Source organism: Trichogramma pretiosum, unplaced genomic scaffold (assembly GCF_000599845.2).
Source record: "Trichogramma pretiosum strain Unisexual culture from Peru unplaced genomic scaffold, Tpre_2.0 scaffold3, whole genome shotgun sequence".
Classification (NCBI taxonomy): Eukaryota; Metazoa; Arthropoda; class Insecta; order Hymenoptera; family Trichogrammatidae; genus Trichogramma; species Trichogramma pretiosum.
The window spans coordinates 2900813-2915582 of record NW_019641698.1 but is presented as its reverse complement, the minus strand read 5'-3'; the positions used below and the strand labels follow the sequence as shown (position 1 = coordinate 2915582).

Below are 14770 nucleotides of genomic sequence, written 5' to 3'. Positions count from 1 at the left end.
ACCTATTTACCTCGGGCAACTTCAACGACATTACCCCGCAGCACACTCACGCAGCCCAATATATACTAGTAACGAACGAGTGATAATCGAAAACTTATACGCATGATTCGATCGAACTACCCCCGCGATCGATCAACTTAAGTTCCAAGCGTACGTCATTTCATAATATACATTATTTACATTCTCTCCGCTTCGTAGTTTCTAAAGTGTGCTGCTGTTTGTGTATGAGTGCGTGCCGATTATAACAACCTGCCAAGTGCCAACCTCGTCGCGCTGAACAGGTTTTTTTCTTACTCGTACATTAAAAATTAATTTTACCATCGCAATTCAACAGCTACTCGAATAATATTTGATCAATATGTATGCAAGTATGACGTTCTACTTGGTGCACAATGTGATCAAACTCGTAATCACAGATACTTTCAATCGGTTTAGGTTTTTTTTCTTTTCCATGAAAAAGTATAATTGTTTAAGTAAATTATTAAATTGATGGAAAATGGATGCACATTTTATAATATTTTATAATAAAGTTCAAGGCTATTAATTAATATGTAAACAAAAAACCTTGAGACGAATACATAAATAAATACAATATGAACAGGGGAAAAGGAATACGATAATGAGAAAATCTTACGAATTTCAAAAGTGTTGCAATTTTTTGAGTTTACGAAAAATGGTGAAAAATTGGGCACGTGTAGCACTGATACACCTGACTCACATGGGTGAGCTTATTTATTCTAATGAAATATGAGATAAATTTCTCGAAAAATCAGTTGCAGTTTTTGCTTTTTGTGAACGTGATATTTTTAGAGAGGCCGATTATTCACTCGATACCTTTTCAAACAATGATCCGAAGACACCGCATTAATACCGAATCTCGCGCTACTGGATCTGGAACATGAGCTCTATTAATATAAAATAGTGTATACGCTTTAAACATCGCTATAGCCAAAAGTCAGAAGCATAGCTGCTATAGCTGATGCCATCGCATGTACTTCGTTTGAAGCGAACATGGATAGGCGTACATTTATTCATTCGGTTTCGTTAATTGTTGTGACTATTCTATTTCCATCTGGGTCTGAAATTCGACACATTGTTAGAGTGAAAGTCGAGCAAACGGACAGTAACATGTAGCTTAAACGTTTAACATTTAAAAATAAAGTACAAACTTTAGCGGAGAGAAATAAAACAGTTTTATCGATGGTCCAATGTAGACAAATAATATAAGTAGTTCTAGTTTCCTGCTTAACGCGGAAAATAAACGGAACATTTGTATAACAAATAATTCACGTTCGTTTAAAGACGTCAATCGCATGAACCGCGGTAAGTTTAAAATTGCAAGCTCTGGAGTGATGGCTGAGAGCGCGTCCCGCTTGCAGCGAATTTGAAAACACGTCTGCCCGTAATATAAACTCGCATCACGTTCAAGGCCGTTTGATCTAAAAACAAATTATATACATGTCTGCGCGCCTGCGAGCCCAGAACAAAAGTTTCGGGCAGTTAATAATGAAAATTGCCTCGTACGTGTGCCAAAGCTCCGAATTATCAATAAAAGAAATCCGCAGGTTTATAATTTTCGCATTTTTTCTCAGAAATTTCTCTAATCTGAATCATCGATACCCCTTCTCTTGCTGTATAGCCAGATTCGGCCGATGTACTTAAATATACGTATATTATATACATAAGAATACGAAAATATCTCGAATTCTATACTCATCAAGCGCGCAGTTCGAAGAAACGCGTTTATTGTGTGAGAAAGAGCGAGAGAGAAAGAGTGTGGCTCGCCACCGCCGCTTAAAGCCGTGACGCTGCGGAGAGCTTGCGATCCCAAAAAGCTTTTTCTCATGTGAGAAAGAGAGCGAGAGAGAGAGAGAGCCGTGTTCGCGCGCAAGAGCGAGATAGACGAATATTGGCTGCTGCGTGTAAGCCACGCGAGTCGTCATCGAACACTGTTCAACGAGCTTTTCGACAGAATATCGCGCAAAATACTTTCAAAGCGTTACGTAAAATTGCACGGTCTTTTCGGCTCCTTGTCCAAGAGCTGCGACTGCGAGATCGTTGCTGTTGTTATTAATGCTGCATAAAACTCATTAAAGAATAGTGCCAAAGTGTATGGACCGGAGTCGAAAGAGGGAAGGGAGAAAGAAGAAATAATACCCAACTGTAGAAAAAGTTTATATTAAGAAGCGAACGTTGTTTATTGTGGCTGTGTTTATACATATATATATAAATATATATATATATATATTGATATGGTGCTCGCGTAGTAGTATTGTGAGTGAAGTTAATGTGCTGTGAGAAAAAATGAGACGCCAGGTGCCGAACGACATGTAAGAGTAATTTTGTTTACCTCGCTGAATCTCTCTCTCTCTCTATTTTCAACAATAATTCTCGACATTAGCTCGGCTTTTCAATAACGGATACCAAAAAATGTATAAAAGTTAGTGTGTGCGTGTGTGTGTGGTTTGTAATATCTGTGATCGCGCACCTAAGAGCTATCTGCCAAATAACTTATGACAGTTCTTGACCCAAAATTCTCACATAGTTGCCTACGTTGACGTTTAACACTTGTTGATGCCATTTACTGGCCTACCCGCGCTTGTCTCTTTCCATCTATCGTCTATGCTTTGCCTATTATCGAGGAGATGCGTGAATGTAAAACGTATCTGTACTGTGTTTCATATCATCGGACAATCGAGTTCGATCATATAGGTGACGGAGCTTTTTTTGCTGCCTCGCTGTTCACGCGTGCCGCATCATTTCTTCGCGTGTTATTCTTAGAACTTTGAAAATAACTCGCGAGCTTGATGTTTCCCCCCTTCGTCGATACGTCGTAATTGTTTTTATGGGCCAAAAAATAATCTTCTCGTTATTCGATAGATCGCTTCGGCAAAAGAAATGATAAAGCTCCGCTTAAGCGTACTTGTGGCGTCGCAAAATCGCAATAAAGGTTTCTAATGTAGCATTGTACATGCGTACGTCGTATATAGTATGAGTCTAAATAACATATTTAAAAAGACGTTTTCAAATATCGGAAAACTTTACAAATAAATTTGCTATTTATGTAAATTTATGAACAAGTGTATATTTAACTGTATACGAAATATTTATATTGTTGAATTGAACTTGATAAACATTTTTTTTACATTCAACAGTTATAGAATTTAAATTTTTTCTCCGACACACATTTGAGCCACATCGTTTCTGATCGGAGTTCGTAATATTTATTAAAAAAACATTTCATGTTTACAAAGTAAACTTGTACTTATGACTTATTGGCTAAAAATACTAAAAACATTCGCACGTGCCGACATCATTGCAGCTGTTTTTGTATGTTTCTGACAGATTTACACTACTATTGCATCAAATGTGTATTGCTTAGACTAAGAAAAATACAGCTTATTCAAATTCACATTTAGCTTAATTCTTTGGAGTTCAAAATATTTTGTTCATAAAATAGGAAAATTAACACTATGATTTATTAACTTTATGTATATAAATTAAATAATTTTTATAAAAGAGATAAAATCATTTTTAACAAAGAGACGAAGAATATTTGAAAATCTGTTAATTTTATGCAAGTAAATTTACTGAGATATAAAATTTAATCGTTTTTTTCTGTAGTATTTTTTCTAATAACAAAATTTGTGATATAACCGAACTTGAAAATATGATTTGGCTTGTTCGTTGCTGGCGAAACATGTATTTATTTAACACGTCAATGACCATGTTTAATATTTTCTAATTTCATCTCAACTGACTAAGTTCACGTTCGTCTATTAAAGACGTAAAATAAAAATTAAAAAAAAAACATTTACATTGAATAGCAAGTGATGAATGATAATAGAATATTTTTAATATACGAAAGCAGAGTTTCTTGTTTTTTATTTGCTAATGGAAAGTGGACAATTTTACATGGTCATAAACACTATTTGGAGTTTTCTAGGTTGGTTTCGTATAAAAAGTTCCAAAAAATTACATTTTCATGCTTACCACGCAGCTGGCACTCATAAAGGGCTAAATTTATTGGTTTTATAAAAAAATTTAATGATTAATTTTCCAAATCCTATAATTTAAATTCATATACCGTAATCATTAAGAAATATTGAAGGTGTCTGATAAATGAAAAACATGATCTTACTATTCTGATTTAAACTTCGAATATTACTGGGTATACAATATGCTACAGACTAAATGAGATTTATGAGATAAATAAATTCGGAAAACATATTTTTGCGTGATAATATAAATATAATATAAATAAGCAGGGCCAAGTAAACTAAATAAAATAAAAATGTATTATTGTTTTCCATACAAAGAAAGTTGGACTATAAAGTTGCACCTAACAGTGCGAGTTAAAGCCGAACGTAGCCCATCTAGTGGTAGTTGCCGCTGCTGCAGTATAGCACATCAGCTGCAGCTATGTGCAGTTGTGGCGGGGGATAAATTTAGCAATTCCGAAGCGCTTAAAAGAGAAAAAGAAGAAAGAGAAGAAAGTGATTTGAAGACGAGTGAATGGTTATACGGCGATGTTGTAACGAAGCCAATATGGATTTTCCGCTGTCGAGCTTGATCCAAACATTAATCTTCTTTCCATTTTGAATATACAGTAGATTAATAGTAAATCTATAGTAGATTTTATGCGATACAGCTTGCACAGCGAAAAAAAATAAAAAGATAAATAATCGATGTTCAGCTCGGCTCATCACACGTTCAGGCGTTAAAGTAGATTACTAGTAGCAAAGTAATTTCTGCATCATGTTGAATAATCGAGAAATATTGTCGCATACGAAAAGAGAAAAGATCTTTGCAGATTTATTGATGTATTAATATAAGTTTCTGGATCTAACAGTTTATTTTTTATTTCGTTTAATTTATTTCACAATTTGTCATGACTTTGAAATATTCTACGCTTATTTATATTCTTCGAATGAATCCTTGAAAATAATTATTATATTGCAGGCATCCAAGCGGTGGGCGCAGAAATATTCTCAACAACGCAGCTTATAATATTTTCGAGCGCAAAGAAACTACAACAAAAACCACATCGAATAATACACCTCAATATCGAGCTTTTCCCTCCTCACCTTCGACAAAATCGAGAACCGGTCCAGTAACACATTACATAAATATAACCAGAGAGAGTGACACCAGTAACAGTAGAAGCAACAACTACACCAACAATACAGTTAGAAACAACAATAACATCAGCAGTCAAACGCAGAGGCAAAAATTCCTTCAACGAAGTACTTCGGCAGATAATGTTGTAGTGAAGCAACGCGGCTTCAAGCCCTCCGACAGACACGACCCGGCTAAGCGCAATATACTCGAGAGTTTAACCAAAAAGATTCTTCACTTCGATATGGTACTGCAGTTTACTTGCGAAGAACGTCTGCAGTTTTTCTTTGGGCACTTAAGATACTATTGCAATGATGTTTTTTTTATAGGAGAGCAGCAGTACGAGAAACTCAACCCCGATAAATCTTCAAAAACTTTTAACACCTGCATCGGACTCCAGTGAAATGATGACTACAATGAAAAATAGTAAGAACTATTGTACCAACATTTAATTATTAAATATTTTTATAAGAAAATATTCAAAAAACGATGATAATATCAGTGCGATAATGCACTATATACTTTTTATCGAATTACAAAATTAAAGATAAATAAATGTTCCGAGCAGAAAAGATGTACGCATCGTCGTACTTTTACGCTCCGACACATCCGACAGTAGAGGACCAGGTGGAGCTTGCGCGCCGCATATCGAATTCTCTGAGCGACGTAAAGAACATGAAGAGTAAGGGCCAGTCGATGTATGTCAACCGCAAGAAGCGCTCGGTCAAATGGATTCACGACGGTAACGGCAAGTAATTAATTTTTCAACACCACAACATTTCATACTTCTCGCAAACAGTTACACAACCAAGGCACTGCTAACAATATATTTTTATTACTCGAAACAATTAAACAACCATAAACTTTCGAGTAGCGTAAGAATTTTTCCAAATATTCTCGTGCACTATCGATATGAGCATTATTTTTTCAACGAGAACGTTTGAATAATTTTTGTCCTGGATTTTGGCAATTACTTTTTACAGGTGTCGAAGAAGCAGACGAGACAGATGCACCCTCTCACAAAGTAAGCATTTTATAACGTTTAAAATAACCATCTGCATATCATTCTCTTTTTTAATTATATTTTTTTCGAACGCTGTCAAGGATAAAATACCCCTCAAATGCATGATGAATCCAAGCGGCAAAGTCCTTGATATTCATGGCATACAGGAGCGCTTTGGCGAGGAAGTCAATATGCAGACGATGCCTGAGCATCCAGAAAGATTGTTCGACATAGTTCGAGATTTAAATGCACAAAAGGGTCGTGGTAAGTGACACATGACACAATTGTACGATGCAAGATTTATTTTTTTATAATTTGGTCTTGTATATTTATATCTATAAGCGTATATACGTAAGAGATTCGATGATAATCATTAAGCTGCAACTGCAGCAGTGTCAGCAAAGGCGATGCAATCTCCATGCAGTGATTTATATTTAGAGCTGTCTTCTATATAAACGGCCAGCCGTTTGTTGCTAGATGTCATTGGCCTGTTACGAAAAAAGGTTTTTATTTTGTGCGCGTACGTCAACTATCACATCATTGTCGTCAAGCCAAAAAAATTCGCGTATATATTAAGCACGAGTTGAGCGCGAACGACGAGTGCGTTTCTGTCACGAGTCCGTGATGATACTCGAGTGATATACAAGCGTTTTATTATATAAAGGTTCATACGCTATGATTTTTTTTTATTAGTGAAATTTTAAGTAGTGAATTAGTGCGGTACGAGGCGAGGCTCAAACGATTGTTTGTTTGTTTATTTCGGTATCGGTGGGCAGACGGCGCAGATCGTCAGCGAATATTTAAATATATATTCTAGCTGCACACCGTTCCGAATTCATCAATTTGTATTCGGGTCTATCGTTAGCTTGCGCAGTTGCCTGTGCCGTGCAAGCTCTCAAATAAACTCTTGTATCACCTTTCGTTCCGTATTATACGTTATGTAATATAGGCATATTTGTTTCATAAGTTTTTAGCATTTATTTGTTTCTTTTTTTTTTGTATTAAAATAGAATAAAAAAACACTAATGTTCGTATTATAACAGGTGCTGAAATATTTGCGAAACGAAGGAAAAGGTCAGAAAAGTGGGTCGTCGATCCGGAGCAGCCGCAATCTCCAAGTACCTATGCTTATGGCCCACCACCCACGTATCCTTCAAAACAAGTGAGAAATACAGTTTTAAGTGAAACATAAATAATAACGGAAAAAAGATTGAAATTTTTACCATTTTTCAAATCATTTTCTGCAGGATATTGGTTTAAATGATCATTCGACGTTCGACAACAAACCATATTTCAATCCCTTTACTGTCGATGTAGCAATGGATTACCCAGCTCCATCAGTAACAAGTAAGTACACGAACGAGATTTTTCAAAGTAATTGAAAGGCTTTTAGCAAAATTTATAAGTATCATAAAAGAAAATTCGTCGAGCATTATTAATGATTTTTATTTTTCAAGTACGCCATAAACGCATTTTTTTATCACGCTTTATCTTGGCTTTATTCAATTAAATAAAAACATTGAGCTGTTTAAGAATCACATATTAACCACTTCTTGTGACATGTGTTTGCTTATCATAAAAATCATCACGACACTCACCGCTATCGCAATCATCAACTTACTCAGGCTGTGGCAGTGCAGTTCACCCTCTCTTGCAACATCTGCAATGCTCAAGATCAAGTTACGTAAGCAGTGCTCATTCAGACTGCGGCTCGTGCAGTAACAACTTCAACAATAACAATGCGACGGCAATGACAGCGGCGACGACGGAAATCAAGAAGATCTACTTGCGCGAAGTAGCCGTTGGAACCGATAATGACGAGCCACCTACCTCGATACCGCCTCAGCTTAACAAAACTGAAAAAATGTCAAATCGTAGATCCCATCGTACGTCAACCTGCAATTCAACCTGCAGTCGTGGAAGTCGACCGAGCGCCAGTAATAAGGTTCCGATGCATCATCAGTACCACAGTGTTAACAATCATCACCCACTATTTCATCAAAATCTTTGTCAGCAACATCATCAACAAATTGGTAACTATCCAACGAGGAGCAATAGTTATCACGGTCATCACAACAGTGGATATGGTCAACACCATCATTACTACTCCAATCCGTATAGTTACATCAATGGATCTAATGGTTATGGATATTATCAACCTCCACCACCACCCATTCATTCTGCTTATCATAATCATCATCAGCAACAGCAACAGCAACACAGCCATGCCTATCACAGCGATAATGTGTACCCAGTAGTAAATAACGGCTATCATCATCAGAGTAATTACCAAAATCATCATCATAATCACCATCAGCATCAAGATCATCAAGAAGTCGATGAAATTCAAGATGAAAACGACGAGACTCAACAGGAAGATTACACACCTGTTCCTGTCAAACAATTGATTAGAGAATTTGAAAAAACATGTCGCCCAGTAATGCAGTATAAGCAATATAACACTTCGAGGGTAGAGCCCACAGTGCCAACTTGCAACCATCCTAATGACATATCTCGTTTCTTCGAAGCTAAACAAAACGTCGCTTACCACAACGATCGTCGGAATCAGCAGCAGTCCTCAGCAGGTAACGAATATGCCAGTTCTGGAGACGATGAAAAAGAAGATGACGATGACGACGACGATGATGGCTCATTGGATGATTCTCTGTCACCTGTTAATTTTTATACGATGGATGATAGGAAATTCATCAATCAGACTATTAACGAAACAAACGGTCATAGATCGTCTTCGATGACTACGTTAGACGAGTATTATAAAAGGCAATTGCAATACCAACATGAAGAGTCGAAAAAGAACCAAAATTTACAACAGGATAAAACTACGATCGATCTATGCTCGGACGGAAAAAAAGTTACCATAGTAGAAGATCCTCACGTCAAAGCAGCGAAACTGGCTGCATTAGCTTCACAAGAAGACATAGTAGAGAAAAAGAAACGATTAAAAAATACTCCGGTGTTGGAGAATTTGGTTGCCGGAAGCGTTACTCCTGAATGTTTCAAGCAGGAATATTCCAAGGAAGTAGTAGGCAAGTGCTGCTCCTTGAAGATTGCAAGTTCAATCTATCCTCAGTCATTCCTTTGCTTTTCATCACTTTCCATAGTACCTATTCATTGTATTGCTATATATATTTTACCCACTAACAAAACTCTAAAGAAATGTTTGAATTTAATAAAGTTTTTCTAGAATAAATTATAATTTTTTTCATAAATATTTATTATTAAAATACTTTTTGGGATATTTAATTAGTAGGACTATTTTGAGTAAATTTAACAATTCTGACTCATATTATTATTGAACCATAATTTTCAAAATAAATATAACATTATAGCAATTGAGTTCGTCGTGAAAGTTGATATTGATTTATGATAATATATCAATCTCGTCCTAAGTTTTAACTTGCATAGAATCTAATGTAGTATCTGGAAAAAGGTTATGTATTTCCACTTGATTAATCTTGAATGATTTAATACAATGTTTTTCCAATATGTTTGTAGATTTAAAAAATGAAAGTAGGAATCGGGGGAAAAAGTTATCAAGTGTCGTTCTATACGAGGTCAATTTTATATCAATTCGAATGGTTTAACAATTTTTATACTGACAGAATAAACAATTTATCCGTAATGTAAGAAATAATCCTGAATTTCATTTTCCATTATTTCACTGAAAAAATATTTTAGAATATTTGATTTGACTGAGAATCAGCCTTGTACTATTGAACATTCAAATAATATAAATTTGTACAAACATATGATCTCATGTACTTGTTTATAAACTAATATTTTAATTGTTTTTCAATAGCAAACAAACTGTACGACAACGGCTATCATGGACCGAAAATTTCGAGTTATCAAAACTTGGCCAATTACAATACAGCTCCTCGCGGTTGGTCACAAGCCCAGCAGGTCTACCGCCCAATTAAATTTGAGAAACCCCAAGATGTCAAAATATCATACTCTGATTTTTGAAATTGTTCCTATAAAACTGTTATATTCTTTTCTTTTATCAGAGTCTTCCTATTACAAATAATGACGACGGCAGCGCGCAACTCACACGAACCTCAGCTTTAAATTTTAATGTTTACTATTAAATTGTTCTTCAAAAACTATTTATAATTATTAAATATAAAATAGTTTCTATATATAGTTAGAATCCAGTATCCTTCAAAATATAGTGCAATTATTGTAAGTTAAATTTCAAAAGAATGCAATACACAATGTTTAATTAATAACGAATGATTGATTTTTTTTGAAAAGCATAATTTAAAATATGTGAATTTTTATAAATATGCATTATGGTGAAAAATGGTATGATATTCACGTGTGATAGTATTCGAAAAATGTACTTATATACTTGCATCTATAAATATTGTCATTAAAAGAAAGAAACATTATATTTTCATAAATGTTTTTTGTGTTATAAATAAATTTATCTGTTAATCTAGAAAAGTACTTTTTTGAACACGCCAATACAGTACTTGAATAACTACGCAAAAAGAATATAAAATGCTCTCCATATTTTTTAAATTTAGATTAAAAAAAAAAAGCATTAATCAGCAAGATGAATAAAGAAAAGCCTTTTTTAATATTTCAAAATCATTCCGCATTCAAAATAGTCAAATTAAGAATAAAATTACCCACTACCGTTGTAATGAGCTGCTTTCTTAGCCCAACTATTTTTATAATAAAATCAGCTTACTGTTGTCTCCTTTCTCATGGCGTGCTGTGAAGGGATGGGTTTACATTAACATAGATACAATTCACTCCTTTTATGCACACTCTCTGATTTAATGATTATCGTTGTTATGAATAATTTACAACAAGGAATTAGCTTACTAAATGTCGTTACGCTCAAGGATCTTGAGTAACGTAGTTGGTTGCGCTTGTGTAGATTGAAGCTCACTTTCCCCTGAGCTGAGGGTGGCGCTAGATGTGCTCGCCTGGTCATTGTTCGTATTATCATGACTTCTCTGCTCGGTGATTGCTAGACGGCAGATACTAAAAGTCAATAATCAAAAACAATTTTTTTTGAGATTTTAGGTAATTTTCCTCCCTTATGCGCGCGAGCACTCATTAAGTATCACGCTGGCTTGCTCGTGTAAATACTCATACAGAGTCACGCTCGATAATACATGTGCCCATTCATGCTGCTTAATTCTTATCTGAACGTATGAGATGTACAATCTTTTTTGTTTTTGACTTGTTTTTGACGAGTGTCTCTTGCTAGGACGTTTATGAAATAGATAATTTACAGATCATTACACCCACATATATCATTTTTTCCATCATTTAAACTGGTTTGTAGATTGAAGTATTGAACTAAATTGAAAAGAAAATTATTTGTCTACTTTTATTGTTTAAAATCAAAAACCTCGCTCCAAAGTATGTTTCCCATCCAATGGTGTCCATGGAATTGACCTTGAACATAATCTCAAAGCTTAAGTGAAATAAAAATCGATTTTTCAATTATGTAAATACAAACAAGGAGAAATAAAACTATGGAGGCCAACAGACACCAGGAATAATAAAGTATAAAGGTGCTTTTAATATATATTCATTTGTAAACTACAAGATAAAAGGCGCGCAATACATAGTGAACTAGTATTGTGAAATGGTGAAAAATTTCAATAAACTGAACATTCGGGATAATACAAAAACTGTACACAAAACCCTAATCTATATCCTAATATTCTGTATGCATAACAAAATAGTAGATTATACTCTCGAGCAGCCAACTTCACACGGCTGGCCATAGCTATCTTTGTTCCCGAGTTGCATATACTTTTTTTTCACATACCCAAGTGCAAAACTCGACTTTGCTCCCCCCTTTCCGGGAGCAAAAGCGACTTTTTCATGCTACCCCAGCCGAAACTAACCTTTTTCGTCCCGGCGGCCAAAACGAAAAACTTAATTTCTGCTGAGGGATTCATGAAAAATAGTATACGCACCGATGAAGCGAAAAAGAAAGCCTCAGAGAACATGTTTTTCATCACAGCTTGCGGAAAGTCCTATTGCACGCCGCGCCGTGCAAGAAAATCTTAAAATCGACTCCTGCACTCGATGATGAAAAAAACTATACGTAACTGAGGCGGTTGTCAATCTTGCACACAATATACGTAATGTACTGCCTTAGTTACGTAATGTACAGCCTCAGCTTCGCCTCGGTTGATAATTACACGTGCTCTGAGGCTTTTCAGTTTTTCGCTCCCTAGGCATGTAATATACTATTGGATCGCGCCAACTTGATGTAGCATTTTACTCCCGGCTTGCTTTACATGAATACTATTACATTGTTTTTTCTCCGGCTTGCTTTTCGCGTGTAGCTACATAAGCCAAAATTTTGAATAAAATTGCTGGTCCTTCATCGGCTCAAATTCAACCTCCTTTGCGTAGAAATAATATGAAAAAAACCTCTTCTGTGCAACCTAAGATATACGCGTCAGCTCAAGAGCAGCCTTTTACTAGTAGGTATAATTTGAAAAAAAACCTTTCACATATACAATGGCAGACGATATTAAAAACATTGACCCAGCAGTCACCGTCACAAAAAATAATCGATAATTTTATGAATAATGAAGATCCTAGTGAAGAAGCGTTATTTCAAGAAATTACTCTTGACTATTACCATACTAGTAATGATGTTAATGAAACTTCAGAAAAAAATATCAAATGATAACGTAACAGATGAAATTTCACTAAAATCATTGCCAGTATTTAATAATTCTCGAATCGAAAAAATTATTATTTATCATATCTATGCTCATGAAAATTCAAAAAATAATTGATCAAATTGATATAATTTTAATGTATTATGAAAAATGTGTTTATACCATGCATGTTATGGCCCATAATTATAATTATTACTTATGTTCATATTCATTGAAAGTGTTTAAAATTGTAATACTCGATATTTCAATATAGACAAGAATTCCAAGGAATTTCATGAATAAATTTTATTTACTTTTTACGGTAAAATGTTGCTTGTTCATGTATATACCAATGCCCGCCTGACCAGCAGCCTTGCTTCGCTCGGGCGTGCAAATGTAGCGGGCATTGGTAAGAACATTATGATGTGTAAATAAACTGCCAATAGGTCAAGTTTTTCACTGGGAATGTGAAGAATAATATTGTTTCGGATAAATAAATAATTCAAGGTGATGTAGATTCGAAAGAGTTTTTTATTCAGAAGGAATTAACAGAGTTACAAGCGAAAACGAACGTACAATAAACGCGAGTTAAACAAAAGTGGTTATGCGGAAACCGACTCCGAAAAGGACGGCTCTCATAGAATGTGTTCTATATTATTGATCATAAGGCTGTATATAAGTCGTCAGAGCATAGCATCTACTATTGTACTGCAATGCGCAACCACCGAAGGTGGGGCCTAATGTGTCCAATAAGTTGATAATCATCGACACTTCTTAATGGAGGTCTCCCGTAAAATATCGACGAAGGAAGCATCTGCAACTGTTAAAATTATAAGTATACTCCATACATTATATGTTTTCGTGTTTTCGAAGCTAGCCCACCACCACAGCCTGCGCTCCATGAAATGTGCTGCGCACGAGTGTAGTGGGGAGAACAGCTAAGCTGCTCACTCTCTCATTTCGGACTCACGCGCTTGTGTATTGATGTTTTTGTTTCCTATGCAATACGTCACATCGACTCCTTTTGTTTTTTGTTAATGATAGATCATACTTTGAATACATACCTGCATTTTGATTTCACTTTGTTAACAGTAACTAGTATAATTTTGATAGCGACGCCATTTAGACGAAAACTTTCGCGGTTTTTTTTAGTAGGAATTTTATAAAAATTTGTCAGAAAGTGTTTAAAAGAATCTGTTAAGACTTTTTAAGAAGAAAATGTCGATAATTTGGGGCAAAATTTTGAAAATTTTTCCCGCCAAAGTTCAAATTTTTTCCCGCCAAAATTCAAAATTTTTTCCCGCTAAAATTCAAATTTTTTTCCCGCCAAATTTTGAAAATTTTTTCCCGCCAAAATTCAAATTTTTCCCGCCAAAAATCAAAAATTTTTCCCGCCAAATTTTGAAATTTTTTCCCGCCAAAATTCAAATTTTTTCCCGCCAAAATTTAAAATTTTTTCCCGCCAAAATTTGAAATTTTTTCCCGCCAAAATTCAAATTTTTTCCCGCCAAAATTCGAAAATTTTTTCCCGCCAAATTTTGAAATTTTTTCCCGCCAAAATTCAAATTTTTTCCCGCCAAAATTCGAAAATTTTTTCCCGCCAAATTTTGAAATTTTTTCCCGCCAAAATTTAAATTTTTCCCCGCCAAAATTCCAAAATTTTTTCCCGCCAAATTTCTAAAAATTTTTCCCGCCAAATTTCTAAAAAATTTTCCCGCCCAATTTTAAAATTTTTTCCCGCCAAAATTCAAATTTTTCCCGCCAAATTTTGAAAATTTTCCGCCAAATTTTGAAATTTTTTCCCGCCAAAATTCAAATTTTTTCCCGCCAAAATTTAAAATTTTTTCCCGCCAAAATTCAAATTTTTTCCCGCCAAATTTTGAAATTTTTTCCCACCAAAATTCAAATTTTTTCCCGCCAAAAATCAAAAATTTTCCCGCCAAAATTCAAAATTTTCCCGCCAAATTTTGAAAATTTTTTCCCG

The 14770-nt window shown here is 34.9% G+C and overlaps 1 protein-coding gene across 1 annotated transcript; it reads left to right on the top strand.

The window, feature by feature from the left end:
- Positions 1-1881: 1881 nt before the first annotated feature.
- On the top strand, positions 1882-10533 carry LOC106650981. The gene is made up of 10 exons (XM_014369307.2): positions 1882-2330; positions 4963-5365; positions 5448-5544; positions 5687-5866; positions 6102-6142; positions 6223-6385; positions 7165-7283; positions 7369-7468; positions 7747-9168; positions 9942-10533. The coding sequence occupies exons 1-10, from the start codon at positions 2305-2307 to the stop codon at positions 10106-10108; spliced, it is 2718 nt and encodes a 905-aa protein (XP_014224793.2). The 5' UTR covers positions 1882-2304; the 3' UTR covers positions 10109-10533.
- The last annotated feature ends 4237 nt before the right edge of the window (positions 10534-14770 follow it).